This window comes from Globicephala melas, chromosome 18 (genome assembly GCF_963455315.2).
Source record: "Globicephala melas chromosome 18, mGloMel1.2, whole genome shotgun sequence".
Taxonomy (NCBI): Eukaryota; Metazoa; Chordata; class Mammalia; order Artiodactyla; family Delphinidae; genus Globicephala; species Globicephala melas.
This window is the reverse complement of record NC_083331.1, coordinates 25,083,887-25,096,032: the sequence shown is the minus strand read 5'-3', so window position 1 is coordinate 25,096,032 and position 12,146 is coordinate 25,083,887. Positions and strand designations below refer to the sequence as shown.

The 12,146-nt window shown below is 38.2% G+C and overlaps 1 protein-coding gene across 5 annotated transcripts in view; it reads right to left on the bottom strand.

The window, feature by feature from the left end:
- Nucleotides 1-12,146, bottom strand: part of ELF1 (E74 like ETS transcription factor 1) — a 105,596-nt gene that overhangs the window by 26,965 nt on the left and 66,485 nt on the right. For all 5 annotated transcript variants that reach the window (XM_060287818.2, XM_030830368.3, XM_030830365.3 and 2 more), the window contains exon 3: nucleotides 5,313-5,493. In XM_060287818.2, coding sequence (XP_060143801.1) covers nucleotides 5,313-5,493 — 181 coding nt within the window. The remainder of the gene's footprint in view (nucleotides 1-5,312; nucleotides 5,494-12,146) is intronic.

Genomic DNA, 12,146 nt, shown 5'->3' with positions numbered 1-12,146 from the left:
AAAACCGACAAGCCTTTTTTTTCCTTCCAATTTTATTGAGGTTAGAATTGACATACAGCATTGTGTATGTTTAAGGTGTACAGCATGATCTGATTTACATACATCATGAAATGATTATCACAATAAGTTTAGTGAACACCCATCATCTCATACAGATACAAAGTTAAAGAAACACAAAAAAAATTTTCTTGTGATAAGAACTGAGGAATTACTCTTTTAACAACTTTTATATATAACATACAGCAGTGTTAATTATATTTATCATATTGTACATTATATCCCTAGTACTTTTTTATCTTCTAACTGGATGTTTGTACCTTTTGACCACCTTGGTCCAATTCCCATTCCCCCCACCCCTCCCTGCCTCTGGTAACCACAAATCTGATCTCATTTTCTATGAGTTTGTTTATTTGTTTTCGAAGTACACCTGACCTACAACACTGTTAGTTCCTCAACATAGTGATGTGCTATTGCTATACATATCAAAATGATCACAATATGTCTAGTTAAGACACATCATCATACAAAGATACTATCTAGTTATTTACTGTATTCTCCACACTGTATATAGCAATATACCTATTAAGTTGTTGATCACTTAATTTCAAACGCATTTTAACCCTGCATTTTTATTCCCCAACTCCACGTTTACTATTTCTGACATCATGTTTTACGTCTTTCTGTTTTGTGTATCCCTTAACTACTCATTGTGAATACAGATGGTTTTACGATGTTTGTCTTTTAACCTTCCTACTAGCTTTATACATGGCTGATTTACTACCTTTACTGTATATTTGCCTTTACCAATGAGATTTTTCCTTTCATAATATTTCCTTTCATAATTTTCATATTTCTTGTTGTGACCTTTTTTGGTTAGAGAAATCCCTTTAACATTTCTTGTAAAGCTGGTTTGTTAGTGCTCAACTCTTTTAACTTTTGCTTGTCTGTAAAACTTGATCTCTCCATCAAACCTGAATGAAAGCCTTGCTGGGTAGAGTATTCTTGGTTGTAGGTTTTCCCCTTTCACCACTTTAAATATATTGAGCCACTCCCTTCTGGCCTGCAGGGTTTCTGCTAAAAAGTCAGCTCACAGCCTTATGCAAGTTCCTTTGTATGTAACTTGTTGCTTTTCCCTTGCTGCTTTTAAAATTCTCTCTTTAATTTTTGCCACTTTAATTACAATGTGTCTTGATGTGTTCCTCTTTGGGTTGATCCTGTTTGGGACTCTCTGTGCTTCCTGGACATGGATGTCTATGTCCTTTCCCAGGTCAGGAAAGTTTTCAGCTATTATGTATTCAAACATGTTCTCTGCCCCTTTCTCTCTCTCTTCTCCTCTGGAACCCCTATAATGCAAATACTAGTACGCTTGATGTTGTTGAGAGGTCTCTTAAACTGTCTCATTTCTTTCTATACTTTTTTCCTTTTCCTGTTCAACTTCAGTGATTTCCACGACTCTTGTCTCCCAGCTCACTGATCTGTTCCTCTGTGTCATTTAGTCTACTGTTAATTCCTTCCACTGTATTTTTCATTTCGGTTACTGTACTCTTCATCTGTTTGGCTGTTCTTTACATTTTCTAACTCTTTGTTAAAAACTTCTAACTTCTTGCTCTGTGCACCCATTCTTCTCCATAGTTCCTTGAACGTGTTTACGATCATCATCTTGAACTCTTTACAGGGAAGGCTGCCTGTCTCCACTTCACTTAGTTCTTCTGGGGTTTTATCTTGTTCCTTCATTTGGAAGATATTCCTCTGTCGCTTCATTTTATCTAACTTGCTCTTTTTATTTCTATGTATTTGGTAGGTTGGTTACATTTCCCGACCTTGGAGAAGTGGTCTTCTGTAGGTGCCGTCCTATGCATCCCAGCAGTGGTCTCCCCTCTGGTCACCAGAGCTATGTGTTCTGGGGTGCTCCCCAGTGGACTGCGTGGGTCCTTCTCTTGTGATAGGCTAACTATTGTGGATGGTCTGGTAGGTGTGGCTGGCCTGTGCTCCAGTTGTTTGCCAGGTCCTGCCTTGCGTGGAGGCTGCCAGGGACCCCAGGTGGTCCCAGGGCTAGTGTTGGCTGACAAGTGGGCACAGCTAGGTTCTAGAGTGGGTAGTTGTGGGGCTCGGGATCCCAAGATCTAGTGTCAGCCTGCTGGTGGGCAGGGCCAGTTCCTTATATGGCTGGCCGTGGGGTCAAGGGTGTCCAAAAGCTGCTGTTGGCCCACCTGTGAGTGGGGCTGGATCCCAGATAGCTGGCTGAGGGGTCCAAAGGGGTCCATCTCCTTTAATAATTTCAATTTTAGACTCAAGACTGGTAATGGAAGGATCTCCACATAGATAAAGCTCATAGTCAAATGCTTTTCATAAATTTTTTATAGCACAGCCTTGTTTCAAAGGAAATGTTATATAAAACCCCAACATATAAACAGATAAAAGTAGTATTTTATCATTATACATTTTAAAGGTTAAAATTTACATCAAACTTGATATGAGATAAATAAATGATAAAAATGAAAGTGTTTGGGTGGTGGCGCAGTGGTTGAGAGTCCACCTGCCGATGCAGGGGACACGGGTTCGTGCCCCAGTCCGGGAGGATCCCACATGCCGCGGAGTGGCTGGGCCCGTGAGCCATGGCCACTGGGCCTGCACGTCCGGAGCCTGTGCTCCGCAACGGGAGAGGCCACAACAGTGAGAGGCCCGCGTACCAAACAAACAAAAAAAAAAGTGTTCTGATGAACATGAAAATTTGAAATCAGGGGTTATCAATGACAGCTGCCGTCTAATATAACCCTCAAGTCCATAAAAATAGTTTGACCTTTTTATTGAAAATTTCAAAACAGAATCAAAATTATGGGACATAGTATAATGAATTCTCACATATCCATTCTCAGCATCAATCATTATCAGAACATAGTCGATCTTTCATCCATACTTCACTTACTGCTCAAGGTCCCCTCACACACACCCTGACCCCCAGGATTACTCTGAAGGAATCCATGACACTGTATTTTATCTCTAAGTATTTGAGCATATGTATCTAAAAGATGAAGAATCTAACACAATGCTATTATGCCTAAAAATGTTAACAATATTCCTTATCACCTGAAGTGCTACCTAGGTCTCATAATTAGTTTATAAACTGTCCTATCCCCATCATCATCTTCCCTGTAGTCTCTCAAAAGCACAGTACTCTCCCCTCTCCCACTCTGGACTAAGGAGGGCTATAAGATCCTTTCATTTCTTATGACATGACTCGAACAAGTACAGAAGAGTTAAACAAAGGCTTGGGTTGGAAGTTAAGAAAGGCAAGAGAGAAGAAACATGCAAATAGCAAATCTGATTTTCAAGATGCGGCTTATTTTCTGGATCCATTCCATACCAGTTCTGTTTTCCAGGAAGGAAGGAGCTTGTCTGCATCTCATCATCAGCTATCTTCAAGTCTAAGCCCAAGAGAGTGAACAACTGGAAGGAAGAAATAATTCCTTCCCCTAAAGATCCAAGATCTGCTTTCCTAGTCTCCACTTCTTCTTTGAGGGCCAGTATCTTCCTTAGTGACTAAAACCAGGAATAAACACCCCTTCAGGGGAGACCCTGGTTCCCTATCCACAAAGAGTGTAGCCTTACCCTAAGGCATCAAGAAAGTAGGTCAGAACGCACTGTGGAGAAAACCCCATTAGCTACACAACACATACATGCATAGTGGTGGTCATTCTGTTATACAAAACACGAAGTACACAGTCAGTGATGAGTTGAAACCTCTAATATGATTAATCCAACTGTCTTATTGATAAGCGAGAAACAAATATAGATTTATCAAAAACTTTCACTGGGTTGCTCTGAACAAAAATGTGAATATATGAGAACATGCTTTGTAAAAAATAAGAGGACAGTACAAAAACTAAGCGTTGTTCATCAACGTTATCAATGACTCAGTCACTGGGTGCATGACATAAGCAAGTCATTTAACTTCTCTAATTTCAGTTTTCTTTTTCTGCTGTGAGAATTAAATCTGTACTTTTAAAAAAATCTACTATGTTAATATGATACAATGATAAGAAGACAATGCCATTTGGGAGGTATTTTTGCCCAAAATGGATTATCTCATTCCAATCATGAGAAAATATAACAGAAATAAAACTGAGGAGCATTGTACAGTGTCTGACCAGTACTCCTCAAAAGCATCAAGGTTATGAGAGACAAGGAAAGACAGAGGAACTGTCATAGACTGGAAGTGACTAGGAAAAATTACCAACTAATTGCAATGTGAGATTCAAGATAGGATCCTGGAATAGAAAAAGGATGTTAGTGTGAAATGCGTGGAATAAAGTCCAGGTTTAGTTGATAATACTGTGACTAATGTTAATTTCTGGTTTTTAATTTAAGAATAAATATTCAGAGCTTCCCTGGTGGCGCAGTGGTTAAGAATCTGCCTGCCAATGCAGGGGACACGGGTTCGAGCCCTGGTCTGGGAAGATCCCACATGAGGTGTAGCAACTAAGCCTGTACGCCACAACTACTGAGGCTGCGTGCCACAACTACTGAAGCCTGCGCACCTAGAGCCTGTGCTCTGCAACAAGAGAAGCCCACGCACCACAACGAAGAGTAGCCCCTACTCGCGAGAAAGCCCGCATGCAGCAACAAAGACCCAATGCAGCCATAAATAAATAAATAAATAAAACTTAAAAAAAAAAAAGAATATTCAAATAATCTTTGCTTCTAAGTAATTAACTTTCTCAAACACCTCCAACATCTCTGGCCAAGATATATGAATGTAAATGTATAAAATTACAAATGCATGCACCAGTTTCTAAAACTGATGGAACAAAGCACCACCTCAACACTTACATTCAGTGTGAAATATCCTACTAGTTCTGACTGAACAAATCTTTAAACCTCGGCACCTTATCCTACATTTGGGTCATGGCTTCCTATTTTGCTTCCTGCAGCAGCAGTAACAAAAGAATATTCCTATCTTTTGCCCTGCAAACAACCTTTCACTGTTATCAGGAGTACAGAGCTAGGCACACAAACAGTGCTCAGTGAAAACTTGGTGAACCGAGCTGGTTTGGTTCCTCTTACACACCTTCTATTTCGTCACGTTCATCTCTGTCTATTTAGGAAAGAAGGAGGAGGAGATAAGCGAGCACCATGAAGCACAGGCAGATGAGAAAGAAAACGTCATTTCCTTCTTCCCACAGGGCTCTAGCTTCTGCCGGTAACGGAGTTACTCAAAACCGAGTCAAGAACTTTTTATATCCCCCAAATCACAGGGCTAACCCACTGACTAAAACTATGCTGAAGGAAGGTGCTGTCAGAGGCACACACACCTGTAAGGGTGATGTCGTCGTCATCCTCATCGATGATTTCCTCTTCGGCGACATCCAAGGAGCTCTCAGTGATCATGTCATTGGGCTCCTCCACACAGGCTAGACCCGCATAGCTATTGAGAATATCAGCACCAGGAACGTGTTCCACAATGACGGCAGGAAAAATAGCTGGATCGCCAAGCTGGGAGGGGTGAAGGAAAGAAAGGATTAACAAAGTTTTGCTTTTGTTAAATACAACCCAAATTATTTTACACAATTCAGTTTTCACATCATCAGCTACTTGTATATTGACAAGCTTTCTATGATACAGAGAATATATATCTACTAAGACCAAATAAAACTTTCATTACCAATTTTGGGTCTTAACAGCCAAGTTTTCATTGGGAAGTCCCATAAAAGTATGTTTTTAAAGCTCACTAAATTAAAAAAACTAGTATCATTAATGCATAAGAAGTGGCATACAAATGAAATGTACAACTAAAATCTCAGCAAAAGTTTCTTTGACAGAAAAAAATCTATGAGCTTAATAAATATTACACTGTCACTTGGCACACAGGCCGTGTTTAACAACTAACTGCTTTTGGTTCAAATGGGAAAATTAACTTTCACTTTCTATCTGGTTATAAGATCAGGGAAGTCGAGAACTGGAAGAACTCTAGTCTAGCCATCTCATTTTACAGATGAGGAAACTGAGGCAGAGAGGATTTTTAACAGCCTACTCAAAAATCAGTGAATTAGTCATGAAAAAATTCAATGTTAAAAGTGAAAGCCAAATAAAAAAATGTTTTGAATGTACCTAAGTATACATGAATCATAATACTATATAATAAGGGCTATCTATAAAAGAATTACTTTTTAAATATAGTAAAAATGCTGACATTTATTAAGTTGTTTTATATTGCTCTACTCGTCATATGGTAAGGGTTCTGTTCATTTGTTACACTTTCATAGTAACATTTCTCTGCAAATCATCATCCCCTAAACCACTAATATACACTAAACCGTCTACTGATGAAAAAAACGATTAAGATGTCATTACATTTCTCTTTTACTTTAAAAATTAAAAAACTTCAGACTTTAAAAAGTTGTAAAAGTAGTACCAAGAATTCTCCTACAACCTTCATCCACATTCCCCAAATGTTAACACTTAATCATGTCTATCATCCTCTTTCTATATTATCATTTCTATATCTATAGTTTTTCTGACTTATTTGAAAGTGGTAGACATACTGCTCCTTTAACCCTAAATACTTAAGTATATATTTTCTAAATATATGACCATTATCTTATACAAAGATAGCACAATTATCAAAACCAGGAAAGTAACACTGATACAGTACTATTATTTAATCTATAGACCTTATTCAAATTTCTCCATCTCATTAATGTCTTTTTTTCAAAAAATGGGAAAAAAATTGAGATCAGGATCCTAAGTTTCATTTAGTAAATATCATGTTTCTTCATGACAACTCCTTTAATCTAGAACAATTTCTTCTCCTTTAATCTGGAGCAGTTCTTCAGTTTTTCTTTGTCTTTCATGATCTTGACACTTTGGAAGAATACAGGCCATTTGTTTCATAAAATGTCCCCCAATTTGGGTTTTTGTGGGATTAACTCATCATTAGATTCAGTCTGCATTTTTGGCTAGAATAAAAAAAAGTAATCTTGTGTCCTTTCAAATACATCTTATCAGGAGGTCAAAAAATACCTTTTTGTCCCATTACTAGTGATATTAACTTTGATCATTCAGTTAGGGTGGGGTGTACCAGGCTTCTCTACCATAAAGTTACTATTTTTCCTCTCATAATTAATAAGTATCTTATGGGAAGATAGCTCATGTAAATATCCTGTTTCTTAAAATATATATATATTGAAAATATTATTTATGATTTCATTATAACTAAGCAGCCTCAATCTTTTAAAATTAATGTTTGTAGCAGTGCATAGAAGTTAAATATTACTTCTTATATAAGAATTTAATTACCTAAATTAAATATATGGTATCATAGGTACTAAACAGATACTATCTGTGCCTTCAAGAATGTTATGTTCTGAAATTTATAGATAACATTAATACTAAAACATATTTGGATTGCTTTATTTTAAAATGTTTCTTCCTATTTCAGAAAAGAGGAAAGTTAGTCAGAAGGAACTGGCTCTCCAAATCATAAGTTTTAAAACAGAAAGAGGCTCAAACATTACAATGTAAAACACACACAGGGAGGCACTAGAGAGAGTATCATATAGAGTAGCCAAAGTATAGTCATTGCCTTGCCCTTCTCTTTTTTGAGAGTGAATGCTGCACATGCAACCCAACTTAGCATGAGCACATGCTTGTTGACAGCACTTCTCCTCTTCTCTCCTAAGAGCTAAACTTAAGCTCCTCGTCTTCTGACAAGGCTGAGCCCAGAGTTGAGTTAATTCTCATGATTTCATTTTAAGCCGCAACAACTCCATGTACCAGGTAAGGACAGGGCTTATCATTTCTATCCACTGGCAGATAAAGAATTAGGTTAAAAAATTTACCCAAGATCACCACTAAGTCAGAGACAGAGGCAGGTCGATGCAATTCACAGAAGCCCTCAAATGAAAGCAAAGTATTTCTCCCTACCCACATCTATTTGGCTCCTTAAGTTTGGGTAGTGAGTGTTTAGAGTGTGGCTATTACGAGGGACATCTCCAAAATTTTTTCTGAACCTATAAAGTTCCCAAGTTTCAAAGGACTACAGATACGTGTTACTACTTTCTGCCTTGTCCTATTCTCTTACTCTGTAACTGGATTGGAGCTGATGACTCTAGTCTCCAGATGTACAGGTGTTAGAACACCCTGTCATATACCACTATAATCAATGCTACATCTACTTCAGTGCCCCTCTCCAGAAGCAACCACTCTTGCCAATTTCTTTGTTCCCTAACAGAGGCAGTCTGTGGATAATCAAGCATATTCTAATTTGCGTTAAACAATCATTTTTAATTTCAGTTCAAATTTTAAAATAATTTTAAAACTGTTTAAGACAAATTTCAAACACACAAAAAGTAGAGAGAAAAAATTAGTTTCCACGGAAGTAAAAGGTTACTTAAGAATGAAAAGGGACATGTGGCTGTGTGATTTAGAGAGTGGCAACCTGTAGTAAAGAAGAAAGACTGTGAACCAGGAGACCCAAGGCCTTCTCCAATCCTACTATCATGATCTTATCTTCCTCACTTTAAATGAAAGAAGAGCACTAGTTGATCCCAAGGGCACTTCCGGCTTTTAAGATGTATTTTAAAGGTATGGATTTGAAAACTGCCTGTTGATAACATTACAGTAGAAGAGATTACTCATTCTTATGGACTAAACTGGGGGAGGGAGTCGCATGCACAAGTGGTCACAAACCTTCTGGCTTTGCTACTGCTGTTAGCTAACATTATTAGCACCAGGCATTTTGCTCATTGCTTCACATGGATTACCACCTTATTTCATCATCACAAAATCCAATTAAGGAGACACATAAGATTATCTGTTTTATACATGGGAAAATGAAGTCTCAAGGAGAAAGGAAATAATTTACTGTAAGTGGAAGACTTTTTTTTAGTATTTATTTATTTATTTGGTTGCGTTGGGTCTTAGTTGCAGCAGGCAGGCTCCTTAGTTGTGGCATGTGGGCTCCTCAGTTGCAGCTTGCTGGCTCCTTAGTTGTGGTATGTGAACTCTTAGTTGCAGCATGCGTGTGGGATCTAGTTCCTGGACCAGGGATCGAACTGAGGCCCCCTGCATTGGGAGCTCGGAGTCCTAACCACTGCACCACCAGGGAAGTCCCCGGAAGACTGTTAAATTGACTCCAGAGTCCATGTTCTTTACCTATTCCCTACTATAACCAGTCTTAAACATGGTGCCATTTTGTTTTGGGATTGGTTTTTGTTTTTGTTTTTTTGGCACATTTACTTAGCTCTGTTTAGAAAAACAGAATAGGCAAGGAGCTGTGTTTGCAGTATGACTTTCAATATTATCTTTTTTCAGGGCTTCTCCAATCCAAATCTATTATAAACTGTCTTGAAGGCACAGCCAGTCCCTCTTGGTCACCAGGGACTTCCCAGGATCACTCCCAATTTAACCATACTGTCTTCTCCTTCTAGATACTTGCTCCTCTCATGAAAAACATAGGCCACTCTTTTCTAGTCCACTGAGATATATATTCATAGTTGTTCATCTCTAATTTCTCCAGGGTGCTATTAATTCACATACAATAAACAGACCAACTCTGAATCTTAGGTAACAAGCCTGAATCTGTATATACAAAATAGATCTAGGAAACCCCTCTCAGGTGACTGGAAAGAATCTCTCCCTCTATTACCATAAACAGAAGGAAAACACACGCTCCAGAAACTCCAGCTGCCGATCTGGGCTCATGGTAAACTCCTGCCTTATAAACTGATTGACTAAACTGACTGACTAGTAACTGAATCATCAGGAACCTAAAAACTTCATAACCACACATTCTAACATTCCATATAAAGAAATGGACCCTAGCCTCTTAAATGAAAAAATTGCCAAATTCCAAATGCTGAATTTTCCTAGATTTTAAATTTTTTTAATAAATAAAATATTGGGACTTGTATTAGTTTGCTAGAGCTGCTGTAACAAAGCACCATAGGCTAGGTGGCTAAAACAACAGACATGGATTGTCTGTCAATTCTAGAGGCTACATGTCTGAAATCAAGGTGTCAGCAGGGTTGGTTCCTTCTGAGGGCTTTGAGGGAAGGATCTGCTCCAGGCCTCTCTCCCTGGCTTGTAAATGACCCTCATCATGTTCACATGGTGTTCTCCCTGTATATGTGTGTGTCCAAGTTTTCTCTTCTTATAAAGACACTAACCATACTGGATTAGCGGCCTACCCTATTCCAGTATAACCTCATGTTAACTAATTACATCCACAATGACCCTATTTCCAAACAAGGTCACACTCTGAGATATCAGGGGTTAGGACTGCAACATATGTATTTGGGGGGTGGAGGGCAATTCAGCCCATAACAGGACTCCATTTTATTTAGCTTAAATCTCTCATATGACAACCAGCTCCCTTTATCCTATGGCAGCTTATGGCAGTAAAGATAGATATATATATATTCTTGTTACTATTCATAAATTAAGGTTAGACATTATTCGTCAAGTTTCTTTGCTGAAGACCATCAAACTTTATCCACCTAGTTTTTCTATATCATTTTGACCAGACTCCTTCCCAAGATTTATTTAAAAAGGGAGTTTTAGGAAGGTCAGAGCTAGTCATAAAATGGCCACATTTCTAATAGTTAGCAATAAGATCTGTTACCTCCTTTTAAGAAATGAGGGAGTAAACACTTCATTGATGCCCGAACAAAAATATTACATTTCATTTGGTTGGCTACTCAAAAAAATTTTTTTCTCCAAATCTTCTAAATCAGCTCTAAACCCTCTCCTCATTTAAATAATTAGATTAAATAAGCATCGCCTCTTCAGTACCTTTTATTTGAACCAGGGAATCTCAGTAAACTACCAGTGGTTATCAACCCTGACTATATACTGGGAAACATCTAAAAATATCAGTACCTGACCCTGTACGGGATCAAACAAATCAGAATATCTAAGGATGTAACCAGAGCATGTTATTGAAGCTCCTCAGGTGATTCCAATGAGTATGTAGGGGTCAGAACCACTGCTCTAAAGAATTACAAGATTCTAAACTGCATTCCCTAAATTGAGTCAACTCTGATTGTTTATGCCAATGTCTGAGATACTAGTAATCCAAAGAGACAAACAGTTGTATTATTACGTTACGAGATCTTCTGCTATTTGGCACTTGCAGATTATTTTCCCATTTGCTTTTGGAATAGAACTAAAATAAATCACAAATGATGGGTGAGAAGAGAGAGGGAACGCTTTTTAGAATTAAAATCTGTTTTAAAGATCAGAGTTATTAAAGCCTCTACTTCCACAGCAAATTAAACTGTAGTGAAAAACTGACTTTTGACTGTTTTGTAACTTTAGTGAAGGTGTTAACAGGTCTGGACAGAAAAATACGTATACCGGTTTCCCTTTTTATTAATTTCAGGTAAATTTATGACATGTGATGAAAGCAAAATTAACAATTTTTTTTAGCAGCAGTAATAAAAATCAAACCAAGTGTTAGCGGGAAAGAGAAACAATTCCCCAAATTTCAACATTGTCCACTATGTAGTTGCCATTTGTGGCTGATGATATATGTGGAAACACCATCAAGTTGAAAGAGGAGGAAAGTGACCAATCTGTAAGCAGTACAATATGTTACTACCCTGAGTAGGCTTGCTTGTTTCCTCAGTATACCATGATCCAAAGCCCTAGGCAGATACTTAAGAAACTATGGATCATTATTCCAACTCTATTAATTATTCAACAAGTTTTCAGATATAAAAAAGCAAAAGAACTTTCAAATAACTTGTTTGCCAAGCTTCTCCAATAGCAGAGCTCAATCTGGTCCGCGCTGTTGTGAAACGTCCTGCCGATCGCCTACGAAACTGCTTAAAATGAAGTATCTATCAAATGTTTTCCTAAACAAAAAGGTGGTTAAAAACAGTCTTTAAAAATTTCCCCAATGGAGGAACTTCCCTGGTGGTCCAGTGGTTAAGACTCCATGCTTCCACTGCAGGGGGCCGGGTTCGATTCCTGGTCTCCTGGTTGGGGAACTAAAATCCCGCATGCCCTGCAGCAGGCGCGGCTAAAAGGAAAAAGAAAAGAAAAATTCCCCAATGGAGATAATCCTCTTTAAAGATAAGATGCTAAATGAGCACCTTTCCAGTAGTTTACACCATCTCTCTGCCCCCGGTCAAGGCGATACCAGG